The sequence below is a fragment of the Phalaenopsis equestris genome, unplaced genomic scaffold (assembly GCF_001263595.1).
Source record: "Phalaenopsis equestris unplaced genomic scaffold, ASM126359v1 Scaffold000123, whole genome shotgun sequence".
Taxonomy (NCBI): domain Eukaryota; kingdom Viridiplantae; phylum Streptophyta; class Magnoliopsida; order Asparagales; family Orchidaceae; genus Phalaenopsis; species Phalaenopsis equestris.
Window position 1 is genome coordinate 44251 of NW_018164565.1, and position 19609 is coordinate 63859.

Below are 19609 nucleotides of genomic sequence, written 5' to 3' on the forward strand. Positions count from 1 at the left end.
TGAGATCATATATATATATATATATATATATGCATGGATGTATATGTAGGACCCAAACAATGATCAAGTATTTCTGGTGTATTCTTCATATTTGAGTCATGAAATAGCCTCTTAGCAAATGCTGTGATACAATTTTACAACTCCTATCTCGACTCCACGTTAGCGGGAGCTGAACATGTTTTTGCTACCTTATTCATGTGGAGGTGCTATTATCTTTTTATGTGAATTGGGATATTTTTTCATGTAATTCTGTCTTATTTTTCATTAGTTAAACTTCCCTTTGGCAAATCAGGATCATTCACTTTAAATTTCATTAAAAAGTAGTATGAAACCATATTTTGGCAAATCATGAATTTTGGCTGTCATCTCTCAAGACTCTCTTTTGTTACACAATCATTATAGAAACTCTGGTCTGTCAAAAAGGATGAATATTTTGATGATTTTTTTATTAGTGGAAAGAAGCCTCCCATTTTCTATTTCCCTAGTTTTCTTTTTTCATATTTTGATCATTGATTGTCTAAAGGCCTTCGTTTGAGTAAAAATAAAACTGAATACATAAAATGTAATTTTAGTAGTAGTAGCTCTAGTGACAGAAATGTTAACTTTGGGCGATCAAATTATTAAAAGGTGTGATTGATTTAAGTATCTCGAGTATTTTGTTTAAAGCGATGGTAATATAGATGGGGATATTAATAGTAGAATTCATGTTGGTTGGTTGAAGTGGAGGAATGCTACGGGCTTATTGTGTGATAGAAAAATACCGCTTAGACTGAAAGGAAAATTTTATAAGATGGTGTTGAGACTTGTAATGCTCTATGGCGCTGAATGTTGGCCTTTAAAAGTGAACCATAATACTAATTTAAGTGTTGAGCCGAGATAAGAATGATTAGGTGGATGAGTGGATTTACACTTAGAGAAAATATGCATAATGAATATATCCGTGGTAGGATTGGTGTAGCTTCAGTGACGGACAAAATTAGAGAAAGTCGTCTTAGATGGTTTGGTCACATTAAATGTTGACCATTTGATGATCCAGTTAGGAGAGTAAATGTTTAAAATTTTGACTGATGTTAAGAAAGGCAAATGTAGATCTAAAAAAACTTCGGCATATTGTATAAAAAATGATCTGAATCTATTATAATTAAATGAAAAATTGACACTCAATATGATGCAATGAAGGAAAAGAATTCATGTAGCCGACCCCATTTAGTGGGATAAAGGATGAAACTTTGCTTATATGGTGACTCTTTTAATTAACTTTTTAAATATTAATCCTTGATTAAAGGATGAGTAATAGAAGAAGAAATGTTTATAGAAGCCGAGGACAATCTGATCCGAGATAAATTTATAATTTTTTTTATTAAACTTTGCTTATATGGTGACTCTTTTATTTATTTTTGGTTGATAAAATGTCAATTATAAAATTGAAAAATAGAAAAATATGATCATCACTGGTTGACTGACTTGTTTTTATCTTGATTAATTTCGAACCCCGGGTCGCATCTAGATAGTATGTATGTAAATTCCCCTTATACTTAATGGGGGTTAACTTTTGTGAAGAATTTTACAAACCATTAGGTTAAGTTTGTGGAGACAAAATGGATAATTATAATTCGTTTAAGATGATATAATTTAGTTTGGCAAATGTTAATTATGGATTCACTACTGGAAGGTATGTTGTTGCCATTTCCACTATAATGTGTTTGGTAGAAGCATTTTGAATTGCTTTTGGTATGTTGGTGCAGTGGTGATCTTTATAGGGTCAACTTTTGGTTTCCAAACTTGGTAATTTAATGATACAACAATCTCTACTTCATTCATCTAATATGTAGAAAAGAAGAAGTGGTTAGGAAAATTTGGATTATTTATTATTTCATGGGACATTCATGCAGAAATTTACATAGGAAGAAGGACATAAAAAATTACTCTCGTTTTCCTACCGGTTGGTCTATTTAGGGATTGTCGATTGATGACAAGGGAGCAATTTGTGTGTTTTTTTTTTTCTTTTTTTTTCATATGAATTTATGTGTGGTATTTTCTTGTATACTATGAATCAGTGACTTCAAAATCTTCTTATCTAGCACTCTCTTGATTTGATGACCCTTCAACATAATTCATTTCTTACAGTTTGGGATTGATTCCAATAAAATCAATGTGTTTTTTTTTTAAATTTGTGGAATCAGTCCCTACCATCCAAAGTCAGTTTCAAGAGTAAGATGAAGCTTATTGCATGGTGTAAGTATCATGATTTGTGGAGAGGACTTGAAATATTTAGGGGTTGTTTGGGATCGATTTTTATTTATTTTGTTTTTTAAAACAAAAAATTAGTGTTTGCTCAGCTGTTTTTTATTTTATTTTTGTTTTTTTTTTGAGGAACACTTTAATTTTTAAAATACTCAAAACAAAAAAAATCATATTTTTGTATGTTTTTAAAACATCGAAAACAGTGAGTTCCCCCTCCCGCCTCGCCTGCCGCCGATTGAATATAAATCATAACAGTACTAAATGCATTTTCTAAAAACAAAAAATAAAAAAAAAACAAAAATAAAACAAACTAAAAACAAAAATAAAAATAAAAAAACAAAAAGTGATCCTAAACAGACCCTTAGTTTTTGTGTATGAGAAAACTTCATCTTTTCTTTTATTTCCAATTAATAGCATATATTATATATTTATACACACTTCCAACTCGTTATATTAGGAATAACTATAATATAAAAAATATCCTCTAAGAAGTTCTCCTCTAATTAGGTTGTTTAATGTCAAGTTCCTTAATATACAAGCTTCCTAATATATAAGCTTTAGATTTATTCCATTCCATAATACTCTCCCCCTTAAGCTTGAGCATATATATTTATCATGCCCATCCTGTCACAAATATAAGTGACCGTAGCTTTATTAAGGGTCTTTATGAAGATATCTCCTAGTTCTTTACCAGATTTCACATGAGCTATAAAAATTAGATTATGTTGAATCTTTATCTCAAACAAAATGACAATCTATCTCAATGTGGTTAGTTCATTTTTGAAAGACAGTTTGCGGCAATACGAATTGCAGTTCTGTTATTGATGCCTAAAATTTGTGTGAAACAATCAATCAATCACATAAATATACGGTCAAGTAATATACAGATTATGAGTCTGCATATTGATCCTACAAAAAAAATTATCAAAATATTTTTAATAGGAGAAATTCTGGTTTACTAAATCGCTAAGCTTAATTTGGAGGTTCAGTTTGTAGATATGAATGGTTCTAAAATCCTAGTGCATAAGGAAAAAAATTAAGCTAGGTTCTGTGAAGTTTTTTAGGGCTGAAAGGTTTATACTTCTGTGACATCGATCTAAAGATTTCTCAATATTTTCTTATGAAAGTCATGTTATTATTGACAAACAGGTACACATCTTCCTTATCCTATGTTTTGGTCATAAGAAGTGTTGTAAATCATATTACAATTAAGAGGATTTAACCATGCAGCATTTCCCAAGAATTCTATTGTCCCCTATTTAGGCTCAATATACTAATAGCAATATGTCTATTCCAATAAACTATTGTGTTAATCTACTTGTTCTTCTAGGAGATGATTAAAAGTCCTAAATCACATGAAAATTTAGTTAACGAAGTAAATTAATATCGAAATGTTAATACATCAACATCAAAAACCCAAACACATAAACAATGTCTAGGGGACGAAATCCATAAGATAAAACAACAAGAAAATCATGTCTTACATCACAGTCGTATGAAAACGAGATTAACTAAAATAAATTTGAAAAGAAAGCACGAAATCTGCTATTACGAGTTTAAAAAGGAAATAATGGAAGAAGTACAGGGAACTCAACCTAAGCCAATCAATCCATGCAATACACCGTGATTCTCTTCGTTTAATACAAGTTTTTCGTAGATCTCCTCGTCTAATACAAGTTTTTCTTAGTTCTTCATATAATTGCACTCAGTCGCTCTTCACAACTTCTCGAAATTCACAAGAAACAACCTTAAGAATCTTTTCCAAGAAAAGTCATTGGAGAAACCTTAGGGTTGGTAAAGACTACTAAAATCTGAAGGAAAACAACCTTCACAATGTCCAAGAGTCCCCTAATCATCCCCTGGCATCTCCTTATATAGCTCTTGCCAAAATCACCTAGAAATATCTTGCCAAATCAAGCATGGTTCGGCCGCGGACTAGCTACGTCCGTGCTCAACATAGTTGCACCTTAGGTTGGCGTAGTCACTCCAAAGTATGGCGTTATGATTGCCAAACTCACCGTATGTCTGATGTAATTATGTTGCTTAGTGGCAGAGTTATGTTGGGTCAACTTTCTTTTCACTTCATGTTTTGGTTCTGTGATGCGTGCTCAACCCCTGTAATTTGTACAAAATCACAAAAAATTATATTCCACAAAAATAAATCATGATAATGAAGGAAGAAAATAAAATATTTAAAGCAAAAAATTATGTAATTTTACATTATTTCAGTTGTCACATCACAACTTTGATGGATTGCCATCTTAAAACCCATTTTGGTCAAGAGTTTGGAGACTCATCAATTAACTTGAAGTTTATGTTATTGCCCGATACTCAAATTCAATATGGAATATGACACTACATTTTGTTTCTTAGTCTTTCATGAGACTGAATACCACTAACAAAGATGCAATATCCAATAATGGATCTTCGATCAATCTTGGAACTCACCCAATCTACATCAGATAAATATTCAATATTTCTATGCCCATGATCCTGATCTAAAATATATTGTTCAGGAGCTCCATTGATGTAACATAATATTTGTTCTGAAGCTGAACAATGATGAATTGTGGGGGAATACATAAACTGACTTTTAGGGCTAATTGTGTACGTAATGTTAGGATGTGTTACTGTCAGGTAGTTTAATCTTCTTATTATATACGGTTCAGGATCATTAAAAGGCTCTTCATTCTTGGTAAGTTGTTGATTAGAAAACATCAGAGTATTGCATAATTTGACCCCTAATTTTCTAACTTCTGCTAACAAATCCAACACATATTTCCGTTGAGATAGAAAGATACCTTTCTTGCTCCTTGATACCTCAATCCCCAGGATAAACTTCAAGGAAACCAGATCTTTAGTGATGAATTAATTTTGAAGAAATGCTTTTAATGATAAGATTCCTTGCACGTCGCGTCTAGTTATAATAATGTCAATAACATAATTGACTAATAAAATGATTTCCGAAGTAGATTGTTTATAAAATACAGTGTGATCACTTCTCTTCTCTGCATCTTTTACCCTTCTGCTGCTTAGCTAAATTTTTCAGATCATGCTCGACTTTACTTCAATCCATATAAGGAGTTTCGAAGCCAACATACTTTCCCATACTCTCTCTGAGCTACAAACCTAGCAGTTTTCTCCATGCACATCTCTTCTAAAAGATCATGTAGAAAACCATTCTTCACATTCAGCTGGCACAGGGGCCAATTATTCATTGTGGCCAAGGATAGAAGTAGGCGAAATGAAGTCAACTCAGCTACCATTGAGAATGTGTCTGAGTTTTCTATTCCATAAGCTTAAGCATATTTTTTAGTAACCAACCGAGCTTTGAAACGGATGCAAATCCATCATAATGAAACTTAATTGCAAAGACTCACTTACATCCAACAGCCTTCTTGACATATAGTAGTTCAACTAGTTCCCAAATTCCATTTTCACTTTAGACATTCATTTCATCAAGCATCGTTGCCCGCCGCCCATAATGAGATAGGGCTTGCAGAACAATACTTGAAACCTCAATAGAGTTAAGAGATGTAACAAATGAGCAAGGAGTGGAAGATAATGGATTTTAGTTAACACGAGAAAATGGGATATGCGCATTGACGTTTATCTCTTCGAAGAGCAATAGGTAAATCAAGGTTACTAGGAGGAGGATCCATCGAGGAAGATGATACTTGTGTCGGGCTAGGATTAGGGGGGATAAGGCCTTCTTGAGTAAATATTTGTGATAGTGGTCTAGGCTGAGGCATTGGAGGTAGAGCTAAAGCAGGATCTGAACTTGTGATGTGATATATTAACAATTCTTTAAAATTTTGTGAGGATTTAAGCACTGATGAGTCACCAAAGAATGTGGTTTGTTCATGAAAGGTGACATCAACATAAATCATGTACCTATTCAAAGGGGAAAACATCGATACTTTTTTTACAGACAAGAATATCCTAGAAAGGCTCATCTTAATGACTTAAGGTCCAGTTTAGAAATTTGTGGACGGGTATCACGAACAAAACAAGTGCACCTAAATATGCATGGTTCATAAGAAAATAGAGAGTTGGTTGGAAACAAAACTTGGTAGGTTGTCTGTTTCTGTAGAAAGTAAAATACATTTAATTGATAAAAAAATGCAGTAGAGATTGCATGAATCCAGAATTGTTTAGTCACATTCATTTGAAATAAAAGGGCTCTAGCAATCACAAATGTCTATTTTCTTCCTTTCAGCTACTTCATTTTAGCATGGAGTATCGATACAGGATGGCTGGTGAAGCATCTTATTTTGTGTTATGTACGTCTGAAATGACGCGTCACTTTCTCAGAATCTTAACCAAAATATTGAATTTTGTTTTAATTTTAGTACAAAAAGATTTAAAGTGCGATGGTAACTTAGTAATAGATTTCATAAAGTAGAGCCAAGTCATACGAGAAAAATTATCTACGAAATTTACTAAATATCAAAATCCTTTAGATAAAATTGGACAAGTTCCCCAAACATCAGAATGAACCAACTCAAAGCTATAACTTATTCTTTTATTAAGTCCGAGAGCATAATACAAATGATGTTGTATAGCAAATTGATATGACTTATTATGCAAAAATGATAATTACTAAAATGAAGGGTACAACTTTTTCAACATTTATAGTGATGAATGTCCTGATCGACAATGAATCTCAGAAGGAGAATGGTGTTGGAATATACTATAGGTCGAGGTACCTCTTTATCCACTACATATAGCACCCTTGATTCTCGTCTTTTACCAATAATCTTCTTCGGAATAAGATCTTTAAATAGATAATGGTCGGGAAAGAATAAGATATAATAATTATTAACACATGTAATTTTGCCATCAAAAACAAGATTAAAAGTAAATTAAGGTAAACTAAGAACAATAGTTAGAGGCAATGTGAGTGTAACATTGATGGTGTAAGAACTAAGAGTATTCGAGGTAGATCTATTTGTTAAAGCGATGGAATAAAGGTACTTATGAAAGATAAAAAAGAGTTTTGGATTATTTGTCATGTGATTTGTGGCTCCAAAATCAATGATCTGTTGTGTGGAAAAGGGAAAAAAAAGTATCATTGTTACCCAACTTAGCAAAGGCAGTGATAGAGGACGATTTTTTGCATCCTTCCTGAAAGTTGATGAACTTACTATATTTATATGTAGAGATCGAGAGAGTCTGACTCAGAAAGGCTTCAATATTAGCGCTCATGTGAGCTGACTATGATTTACAACACTCATGTTATTTTTGAGCAACTTCTGACATGTGCTCTTCGTATGAATAAGTTTATGACTGTAATAGCCCACTACCTTCTAACATTGATGTCTAGAATTTGGAATTTCACTTTTATAATTGTCCTGAGACTGAGGTTTACTGATGTTTTCTTTCTTCTGACTAGTAGAAGCACTAGGTTGTCGTATGAATGAGGCTTGTAACTTGCAATCTTACACGGTATTGTAGTATGATCTTCCCTCAGAGTTGTACATTCAGGATAAGATCAGATGTGTGATTTGTCACATTCACATTGGCAGTTGAGGCCAGTTAGAATAATAGCTATTTTCCCTATTTGAACCTGTTGAATCCGGACATCGGTACTGAAAGGCAATAGTGTGTTTAATTCTTCATACACACATTTAAGTTGCATGTGTACGTGTTAAGTGGTTGATGTTGTTGTTCGGTTTGATATGATTCCTTGCATACTTCAAAGATTCGAGAAATATTTTTTTCTCATAGAAAACAAAAATTCTAATTCCTCCATTGCATCTTTAACAAAGTTGCAATGAGTAATATGATCAGATTAATTAGTTTTGGTAGAATTTTGTATTTGTATCAATAGTTGGGCATTCACTCTCGTTTACTTCGAATAATTCAACTCAGTCTCAGCTCAGGGATTATCAATGAAGGGACTCTCTTGAGAAATACTTCTTAAATAGGTCTCACAAGTTTATTCTAGTAAAAATAATAGATGTCATTTAACTTTTTAATTAAATTTTTGTCACTAATGAAACCAAACTTGTTACAAAATGTTTATATTCATCAACTATAATCAATGTCATCCAGTGCTGAAGGACTAGTCGAAGAAGCGGCCAAAGCACTAGTAGACAAATAACTTGATGACCAATAGTTCACCGATTATTGAATAAAGAAAAAAGAAAAAAATTGAACCAACAAAGTCAAAGAAGTTCAACATAGCAAACGACCTAAGTAGATGGAGGGCAAAGCAAAAAACCAAAGAGCTTCGTTGATGACCTAATCTCGTCAACATAGTTGGCGGACAAAGCAGATACAGACGAAGCCTTTGAACAAAACCTTCGAACGAAGCAAGCAGTCGATGTTGTCGCAGACATTGTTCGAAGCAGACAAAGCCTTCAAATGGAATCGAGGAACCGAACAATGACTATAGTGCGGACAAAGTGATGTAGACACATAGGAAGAAGGTTACGACGTTGTTTGAGGCAGATGATACCTTTGAACGAAATCGAAGAACCGAATGATGATGTCAAGCGTTTTAGATTGCATAGTCGTAGACGTTTAGGGATGCTGACGACGAAGCTTAAGGCGTCGTCTGTTTCAAAGCAGATGATGTCTCTTGGGTTGATCGAATGAAGCAATCTTAGATGAAGCTATTTGACGATGCTTTGATACCATATGAAGAAAAGCTTACTTTTTTATCTTATTCCCAATTAAAAATATATATTATATATTTATACACACTCCCAATTCTATAGATTAGGAATATCTCTAATTAATAAAAGATTCTCTAATTAGGTTGTCTAATATCAAGTTTTCTAAATACATGCTTCATATTATACACGGTTCAGAATTATTACTTTCCATAACAGTTTCGTAGCTTAAGGATTTCAAAGTCTGGCCTTCATAGTAGACTTTCGTTAAGGGGTTGTATGGTGTGCTATATATTCGTGCAACATTAAACAAAATTCTTTTCACATTTATTTTATTGCAAATTTGTAAAAACATATAAACATAATACAATTTTATTTCATCAATTTTGAAAGAAATGAAAGGTAATTTGTATCTAAATTTTTTACTTTACCTCATTATTTTCGATCCAAGAATCTTTAAGTGGTGTGTACTCATTTCTAGGGGTGTAAACGAGCCAAACACGAGCGAGCCCATGCTCTAACTCCTGTTCGGCTCATTTATATTTCGAGCTCAAAAAGTATGTTCGTGTTTGGCTCGTTTGTTTGGCTAGCCAAACACGAGCTATTTACGAACAAAGAGTCATTTTAACGACCCTAATCATGTAGCCATAAGATGTTAAGGGTTGGAGCAAGATTTAAAAATTATTGTTTATATTAAAACATCATTTGAATCTAATTTAATAAATTTTACTCTATTTTTTTTAATTAATGCTTTTAATTGATTATAATTCTTTGCGACCTTGTAGTCAATTAATTTTTTTAAAACTAATATTCATCAATATATATATATATATATATATATATAAATAATTGATGAGTAGTATTTCGAGTCAAAACGAGCCGAACACGAACGAACAAATCTTTATTCGTGTTCGGCTTGTTAACTTAGCGAACGAGCCGAACATGAGTTGTTTGCGAACAATGAGTTGTTTTGACAGTCAAACTCATTTCATTAAGCTCTTGTATTGGGATGCCAGAGGGCCTAATTTTCTCTAATGCAAGTTTGGAATGAAAAAATAAATTATAATTATAAATAAATTTTTTAAAAACTTTAGCAAAGATTAATCACCTTTGGTGGAAATAAAAAATATACTTTATTCATTCCAAATTAAATTTAAGGGTTGTCAAAATTTGAAATTATAAAAGAAATCTGAAAACCCATTTAAGCTATTATCAATTAAGATTTATACCAAAATGAAACTAACACGCATCAAATTTGGCAAAGATTCAATCACACAAAAAGTTGGTAAAAGAAGGAGTGTGAGATCTGTGAAACCTTAAGTAGATCGAAACCAAATTCTTAAACATCAAGACGATATTTGGTGTAACAATGGAGTTTCTTTAGAAACTCCAAAGTTAAACGTAGTCGTTCTGGAGCACTCCTAGGATGGGTGACCTTCTGAGAAGTTACACAAACAAGGCATAACAATGAGGCTATTTGGCCTAAGCGGATAATACTTTGATGGATGAGTTTGAACTGTCACAAATGGTGTCAGAGTATTACAATAGCCGAAAGATGGGAACCAAGTGTCATACAGAATAAAGTGTTATGCTATGGGAGCCACATCTTGAACTCTGGATGGGACAAAGTGCTATATGGTGGGAGTCACCTCTTAAATCTGTAGTGGCCACCTCTAGAATCCTATCTGCCTGGTACATAATTCTTGTTATAGAGCATTGACCAAGATGTCAAGTACTTAAGTGAGGAAGATTGTGAAACCCTTTAAGTAGATTGAAGCTAGACATCGAGACACTTTTTGATATAACTATGGAATTCAATAGAAACTCCCAAGTTAAGCGTGTTCGTGCTGGAGCACTCTTAGGATGGGTGACATTTTGTGAAGTTACACCAATGGGGCAAAACTGTGTGGCCATTAGGCAAAGGCGGACAATAATACTTTGATGGGTGGAGTTCAAGCTGTCACAAGATCTAGGCCTCACGTCGGTACAAAATTTTTTCTCCCCCGCAGTCCTCATTAAAACTTGTAGAGTGCAATAAAGAGTCCACATCAAATAAAACACTCCAAAATTAAAAACTGATATTTTATTTCATTATTCAATGTTCAGTGATCTTTTACATGTTTCAGGGGTCTTATTTATAGCCTACTAAAGACCCAAAATAAATAATTCTCTTCATAACTTAAGACCCAAAATAAATAATTCTCTTCATAACTTTTAAAATCTGGTAATGTGCTAAGATTCACAAAAGACAAGTCCACAAAAATAAAATTCTTGTTTCAGCAATTCCTGCAGAACTAAAATTCCTGTTTTATTTCAACTTAATTGGAATCTGTCGATTCAACTAAATCAATATGAGTAGTTGATTTTTTAAAATTTAGGGTTATATTATGACAACACAGCAAATGAGGCTTTATTCTTCTTATTTTGTTTTTGTTTCAGGTCTTTCTTTTCGTACCACTGAAGAAAGTCTAAGGGGTGCTTTCCAAAATTTTGGGGAGCTTTTAGAAGGTTAGGCAAGTAGTTTGTGGAATTTCTTCTGATTTAGAGCTATTTTACTACTTTCGTAGGTTGTTAATTAAATTAATGTTGCATTCGGAAACTTATCTTTTGACATATCTTAATACAGTGAACCTTGTTATGGACCGGATTGCCAACAGACCAAGAGGCTTTGCTTTTCTTCGTTATGCCACAGAGGAGGAATCCAAGAAGGCTATTGAAGGGATGCATGGGAAGGTAAATTGAGTGGTACATATAATCAGCAATTTGGTGTTTTGTAGTTTTGAATTTTTTTGTTTATATATCTACCATATATTGAGTGAATGGTTTTGCATAATTGTTCAAGTGCACTACTTCGTTAACAACAATTATTGAGAATTGGCAACCTTGTCATGGTATCTTAATTGAGTGAAGTTTTGAAATAGATTTCAAGCTTGCACTAAATATAGCATAAAATAATGTAAAGATGATGTATTGTTAAGGCTCCCTAATGCAATTTTTATGTGTAATGTATTAGATCATGCAAGGAAATTAAAGGATTTGCAAATTACAACACTAAATAAGCCAACAACTCACTTTCTTTAGATTATAAGGTTATGTTTGAATAAATTCAAAGAAACTAAAGAGAAATTCAGGTTAACAAAGAATTCACCAGTGTCGAAAATCCATGCTTCATCTGGTACAAGGAGATGACTTTCTCAAAATTTGGGAGTTATATTTGTAGTGCATTCGAATGAAACGAACGTCTCATCTATGTTGACAACATAGAAAACTAGAAAAAGAAACATGCCCTGGAACATTTATTGACAGACTTCCATCACTAGATTAGTCGATATGGTCGGCACCGGATTATCACAATCTATTTAAGAAAACTTTCAACCAATACTTTTAAGGAAGATTTAAGTACATACCACTCAATTCTTATGTTATTACATATCTAACACCTAACTTCAATTTTTATATATATGCTGCCTTACCTATGCTTGAAAAGTGTGCTTCACTTTTTAGAAGTTAAAATAGTGGTATTTTTTACGTGATCTAAAAGATATGGATGGTATAAATGCAAAAAGAAAAGTTCAGGCGTTAGATATGTAAATACATAAGTACTGGTAGATAAAAATGTAAATGCCCCTACTTTTAAATTATGTACCTGCAGGAACAAGCTGCAACACATGTAATATGCTATCGTCCCAAAACAACAGAGGATGGATTGCTACTACTGTCTTGCATAACCATCCCACATTAATTTTTCCAGTTTGAAGAATTCGGCTTTGATGAATTGAGCCTTTGATCTCACCACAATTGTAAGTAGCACCCGAATTAAATTTGATTTGCACAAGTACCAAACAATGCCATATTGATAAACCTAATAGTTGGTAGGAAATAGCAAATATACTCTCTTGGCCACCATCACAAGTATCCTAATGTGATGCTTTTTATGAGAATAAACATGTAGATTTTCATCAAATACTCACGAATTGGATGAAGTTGCTAATATGAATTTAGTATTTGTCTTACAAACTCTGCCAACTAAATAGTCACGACAGGAGTTGCACGCACGCGCGCGCACACACGTGTATATAGATATATCAGTTCAACTTTCAAATTGTGCTCGGTATGTTTTCTTATTCTTCTTTCTTTTTCATTTGTTTGCAGTTTCTTGATGGCAGAGTTATTTTCGTGGAAGTGGCTAAGCCAAGGGCTGAGCTGCGCCAGAATTCTAAACCAGCTTCAAGACCACTCTATTAACATTCATATGCTGTAATGCATTTTGAAACATGTCAAACACTAATATTGTACCAAATTAGATTAGGGTTCATCTGATTGAGTTGCAAATTAGAATCAATTTTTTTTTAATGCTGTGATTTTAAATTCAATTCTGTATGTTTGAAAGTAATTTTTGTTGTGGATTTTAAATTCATTATTTAAGCTGATTTCTGTCTTTTATTTATATTATTTTGTGCTATAAACTCATGTATGAAAGTGTAATTTCACTTCTGAAAAGTGAATAATTATATATGTAAATATGAAAGTTTAGGTTATACATTTTGTAGTGGTATATATGTAAATGCGCCTAATGAGAAATCAAATTGGCCTTTTTTGGAAAGAATAGAGGTTTATTTCTAATGTTTTAGTATTTGATAGGTCAATTACCGTTAAGGGATTGTAATTAGTGACCAATAATAGCGGCATTTACATATGTACCACTCAAATTCTTATGAATTTACATATATAGCATCTACATTTTGTTTTTAATATTTATACCACTAAAATCTTTCATATCACATGAAAAAATTAGTATTTAAACTTTTAAACCGTGAAATACATTTTTTCATGTGTAGGCAATATAAAAATTGAAGTTTAGGTGTTAGATATATAAATACATAGGAATTGAGTGGTATGAATGCAAATCTTACTTGAAAATTATTAGAAAAACTACATATATAACACATAGGTTTTATTTTTTTTTTTTTACGTTTATATCATTTATGATTTTCAGATCACGTCAAAAATATCACTATTTTAACTTTTAGAACGTTTATATCATTTATGATTTTCATATCACGTCAAAAATATCACTATTTTAACTTTTAGAAAGTTAAATGCATATTTTCTTGCATGACACGACATGCATGTATAAAATTGAAGTCTTAAGTGTTGGATACGTAAATATGTAGGAATTGAATGGTATGCGTGCAAATCTTCCTTATATGTTTTATTAAGCCTAATATGTTAAACTTATGTCTATTTTCTATGGAAATATTGGGCCACTTTGCTAGCTCAACAACACATCATAATCTTACTTTATTGTAACAAAAAAATAATAATTTCCTTAATTTTCATATCATAATTATAAAAAGTACATATAAGTATTTATTAATTTTTTTAGGGATGCAGGGTTTTGTATAGTTCGTGAATTCATACAAATCGAAAAAGATGTTATGAGATGGTGTGGAAAAGGTAGAAAGTGATAAAGTTGCAACTTGTGTGTGTTACTTCTACTGTCCCCTTCTTTTTTCTTGCACCGTTATGGGAGTAAGGACCATCCTATTTATATGCCTCATAGGGTGTCCTTGCCCTAATAGGGCTACAAAAAGAAAAAAAAGAGAGAGAGAGAAATAATGTTATATTATAGGCCACACTGTATAAAACTTATTTGAGATATGTTGGCAGCACATAAAAGGGCATAGACAGTGATGTGTTAGAGTCCCCTTTGTTTAGGCATTCAGGTAACCTTGAAGGATCGGTAAATGGATTTGGCAGTGAAGCTAGACAAATGTAGGTGAGCTCGATAGACAAGCTTGATATATACAAGCGAATTCGGTGGAGAGCTAAATAAGTACAGGCGAGCTCCACCGTGGAGCTCACCAAGTCCTTTTGAGAAATAATCCTTGTAGCTATCACTTTGATGGATATTGCTGGTGAGTATGATTTATTAACTAAAGCTCTAGGTTCATGATATTGTTCACAATCCAAAAAAGGTCATATCTAATAGACCTAGAAGGCTTATTTGTATATGACCTTCATTGGTAGCTTAGAAAGCCACTTTAGGATATACATTTAATCCTCTGATTCTCTTAGGTCAGAGACCGACAAGAGAACGAATTATATTCAATTGGAAAAGCGTTTGCCACAATCACAAATCCTTGTTGGCTTCCTTTAGGGAGTAGTCGCAAAGGCTTAATGTTGAGCATCGACTTTCCTTCCTCTGGGGACACTTTGACTACACATGTTGGGAGTAGTCGCAATGGCTTTTGAGTAGATGTGAACTAACTTTTATCTAGGTCCATTGCTTTTTGGATGGTGGAAGTAGCTTATTTTGTTGTTACGAGCTGTATAGTGTGTAGTTGGATCTTTTATTGTCGAGATGCCTCTGGATAGAAAATATGCTATTGGATGATAATGAAAGTACTACCTCTTATAATCACCAAAATTTTTATTCTCCAATGAAATTAGAAAGTGCAATGTAAGGGGAGAGAGTTTGAAACGTCCCTATTATAGAGGATATTGTGGTATTGACTTCTCCCTTTGTCAAAGAATAGCCATCATATCATCTTACATGGGATCCATGAGGCATTATTGGCATTTATTAATGTGTCATTATGTTGTTATAAAAATAAAATTGAGGTTAATGATAGTGAGAGTAATTGTTGTGGTTATGAAAAAATAGGTTTATGTTAACTCCTTGTTTGATACGTAAGCATTGCATGAGTCTTATTGTGGTAGAAGATAATTTTCACACCTTTGCATTCCTTAGTTCCTGTTGAGGATCTTTGTTTCTCTAGGCTTGCTTTGAAGCAAATGATTGGTAAAGATAAACTAAACATTTTTAGAGGACAATTTGAGGCTAGTTATGCTTGGTCAACGAAAGAGGAAATGTCATTCTATGAGAGATCAAGATTTACGAACGGGAGACAAGCATATTGAGAGTTCAAAGCATGTTGAGATAGAAGAGCCTCATAGTAGCTTTATGGGGGGTTCCTGACTCTAGTCTCTACCCTAGAGACTAATCTGAATGAAGTTTCTACAGAGAATGAGTCGACATTAGAAATGATGGACATGCTCTTGAGAAACATATACTCGTCGACCCAAAGAACAAAACTGAGGTTCAGAATCTTAATCCTTTGAATTATTGGAAGGGATTGAGCTTGTTGTTGCTTCTAGAGCTTAAAGCAGGTGATGAGATATCTGCCTTTTCCTTTCAGGCATGCTTTACCGTGACTAATGATATATTTTAATTTTTTATGCTTTCTTATAGAGTTTTCTATTGACCATCAACCCATTTCAACGATGCCACCTAAGGATCTTGCTGGAGAACTCTCTCTAGAAGGCAACATCACTTATATGAGAACACTTAGTCCAATAGTTTTTATGCCTGATTGTGGTCACCCAATGCTCTTAGTAACTCAGGCTATAATTGATCCTACTCTTTAGTGTATTGATACTGGTGATGGAGAGGTCGCTAGGGTAGAGCTTATTATACCCACTAGATCATCAACAAGGGGTGAGATGCTAGTCCTTGATGGAAATTGAATATTGGTGACAAAGCTCGATCCCTTCTGATTGGTCAGAATGTCGATCCTCTTAAGCATGGAAATGGCCTAAAAGAGGAGTTGATTATGACTCATGAAGAGTTTTGAAATACCAATGATGAACTCACAAAGGTTGAAGGACAATTGGCAGAGGCTAAAGGACATGTAATCCACATAGAAGTTTAGTTATTTTAGTTACAAAACCATGTCTTAGACCTGGAAGAGAGCTCGTAAGATGCTAAGGAGCAACTACAACTATTGATTTTTTTTATCTGCTTGCCCGTATTATAAATCGTACTGTATGAAGCCTATCTGAGATGTGAGATTTTTTTTTTTGTTAAAAATATATCACAATCGGTGTTAGGCGATTCATAAATGGGCATAAATAGTGATATGTTAAAGTCTCATTCTTTAAGTCATTCAAGTAAACTTGAAGGATCTGTAAATGAACTTGTCGTAAAGCTTGACAAATGTAGGCAAGCTCAGTGAACAAGCTAGATGAATACAGGTGAGCTAAGCGGAAAAGCTCAATAAGTACAGGCGAGCTCGGCAGAGGAGCTCACTAAGTCCTCTTGAGAAGTAATTCCTATAGCTATTACTTCGATGGATGTGGTTGACAAGTATGATCTATCAGTTATAGGCTCTAGGTACACGATAATAGTTATATTAAAAAAAGGCTTGATCTGATGGGCTCGAAGACCCATTTACATTTGGGCTTCCTTGCAGCTTAGGAAAACCACTTTAGGATGTACACTATTATTCATAAAATCAACTAGCTTTTTTATCGACTCACCCATACAGATCTAATCTATGAAGCACGACAACCAAATCGACATCATGCCCGTGTCGTGCCCTACTTTTTACAATTATGATATGTCATGACGTGTTCATATCCATATTCGTGCTTCATAGAGTCTAATAAAAATCTCATTATCACAAACAATAGAAATAAAAAGAAAACAAAAACTCAAATTCTAATCGAAAAAAAATTGATTAAAATTAAAATTAGGGACATTTACATACCATAGTGGCATAAATGTAAACATCTTGCTTTAGGTGTTGGATATGTAAATACCTAGGAACTTTATGGTATGTTTGTAAAATTCTCATAAAATTAATAATTCTCAACATTGTGGCCTCAAAAGACATCTGTGGCCGCTATACATTCTCTTCAACCTCCATCCTTCTGTAAGGCACAAACCCCCTTCCAGAGTTTCTCTCACTCTCAACTTTCTCATCTCTACAAACTAGATTCTCTCTTACATTCCTCCCCTCACCATACTCATCTTTCTGAGAATCAAACGAATCACTTCTTCCATAACCAGCATAACAACTCTCATTCTGCACATTAATCTGATCTAAATATTCTCTGTAATCAAAGTTCAGATTTTTATTTTCAGCTAAAAACGCCATATTCCAATATAAGCCCCACCATAATATAGGAATCATTCCAGCCGAGTTAACTGCTTCTTCGTAAGAATTCACAGAAGACGACAATGGAAAACCTCCATTAATCCCATTTTGAATAACTTTCTGAGCTGAGTTTCCTTCAGACGAACTTGCAGAATCAGCCACCATTACTGTTCTGCCAAAAAGCTTCAAACTTGATGCCTTTTTCGAATCCTCAGAGCTCAAATCCAATTCCTGCAAATCATTATTGCAATAAAAATGATTAATTTATTGATTTAAGAGCTCAGAAACTTAGTAATGGTAATAGAGGTTAGGGAGTACTTACTGATTGAATTCCATTATCTTCTTCATTTGATCCTTCAGCTGATGCAAATGGAGCTGTGCTCCTGTTATGTTTGTTTAAAATGAATGGATTCAACGGCTCAGATGAAGTTGCAGACAGAACTGACGTTGGTGATCCGTTCTGTTCTTCTGAGACAAATAATTTTGGCGTTGGAGATACATTTAATTTCCCAAAAAATTGATTTTTGCGAGGGTAGGGATGGCTTGATTTTCTTTTGGGACGAGGGGGAGGAATCTGAACTTTATTGTTTGATCCTCTTTCCACCTGCATGAGATTAAAAAAAACTGATGAGAAAATGATAATCAAAAGTGGCGTTTTTTATGAAGGAAACATTGTTAAGATTTACATGAATGTAATATATTCAAGAGGCATTTACATCCACACCCATTTAATTCATATGTATTTACATATCTAAATAAGCTTAAATTTTATTTTTTTTACATTTATATCACTCAAAAAGTGAAATTTACATTTTCATGCCTAAATAAAATGACATCTTTGTAAAAATTAATGTATGAATGTTAGATATATAAGTATACATTAGTGGCATATATGTATATGAAATAAAAATTGAGTTTTTATCACATTTTGATTTCTAATAGTAATATATGTGTAAATAATGAATGATTTATGAAAAATTGACCTTAGAGAAGAACTTCTGAGCATGGCTTCGAATCTGCACAGATGTCTTTGTTCCAATATGTTCTGCAAAATAAGAAAATTTTTCAAAATCATATTTGAAATAATATCGCAATTAATAGTAATTAAAGAAATTTATATTTAAATAAAAAAAAATTATAAAAATACCTTCAATCAGGCGCCATGCTCTGCCGTAGAGCTGCAGAGCTTCAAGAAATCTCTTATGTTCATCTTCTGTCCACTTTTCTCTTTGTTTGCTGATGATGTAAGGCTTCCTAATCTGCAAAAAAAATTAATTTTTATGAATTTTTTTGAAATTTTATCAAGATGTAAATTAAATTTATTTATAAAAAAAGGAATTTTTGTAAGAAAAAAATTACCTTTGGTGCCATTTCTACGTCTTCTGCAAAAGCGGCTGACAGAAGTTGATTCAGAGGATTCATATCTTTGCTTCAGTTGTTTGGCTGTTGTTTAGAGCTGCTAATATACAAATTCAGGAGCTCAATTTATAGGGGGTGATTTGTGATGTTTATTATATAATTTATTATTGATAATTTTAAATTGGAATAATTTATATAAATTTGATTTCAAATGGTTGTAAAAATTGTGGTGGGCACAACGTTGAATAAAATACATAAGAAGAAAAGTGATTTGAAAGTTTAATTTTATTTAGAGATAAGCCTAATCAAGACTAAATCTATTAAGGGTTTGTTTGGGACAATCTTTTTAGAAATTTTTTGTTATTTTTTAATGCTCGTTTATGTTCGGCTCATTTGAATTTTTTTCCTCAAAATTGGCTCGTGAATATATTGTTTGCGTACAGC

The 19609-nt window shown here is 33.0% G+C and overlaps 2 protein-coding genes across 2 annotated transcripts in view; one reads left to right on the top strand and one right to left on the bottom strand.

Moving 5' to 3' along the window:
* The window catches only part of LOC110021192 (glycine-rich RNA-binding protein 4, mitochondrial), a gene marked incomplete in the record, with an annotated part of 23331 nt that extends 10118 nt beyond the window's left edge, over nucleotides 1-13213 (top strand). Inside the window, 3 exon segments of the mRNA XM_020719595.1 lie at nucleotides 11304-11372; nucleotides 11491-11597; nucleotides 13017-13213. Coding sequence (XP_020575254.1) covers nucleotides 11304-11372; nucleotides 11491-11597; nucleotides 13017-13109 — 269 coding nt within the window.
* A 4338-nt stretch (nucleotides 13214-17551) lies between these two features.
* Nucleotides 17552-19177, bottom strand: LOC110021214 (protein REVEILLE 2-like). The gene is made up of 5 exons (XM_020719624.1): nucleotides 19166-19177; nucleotides 18954-19065; nucleotides 18790-18851; nucleotides 18129-18410; nucleotides 17552-18037 (listed from the first exon to the last, which is right to left on the bottom strand). The coding sequence occupies exons 1-5, from the start codon at nucleotides 19175-19177 to the stop codon at nucleotides 17552-17554; spliced, it is 954 nt and encodes a 317-aa protein (XP_020575283.1).
* Between the last annotated feature and the right edge of the window lie 432 nt (nucleotides 19178-19609).

What these genes read in the sequence shown, in the direction of transcription:
- LOC110021214 (XM_020719624.1), bottom strand. An exon ending in CTCAGAAGTTCTTCTCTAAG is followed by an intron (nt 18,411 to 18,789) that starts GTCAATTTTTCA and finishes AATCTCATGCAG; the next exon opens with GTGGAAAGAGGATCAAACAA. An exon ending in AAGATAATGGAATTCAATCA is followed by an intron (nt 18,038 to 18,128) that starts GTAAGTACTCCC and finishes AATGATTTGCAG; the next exon opens with GAATTGGATTTGAGCTCTGA.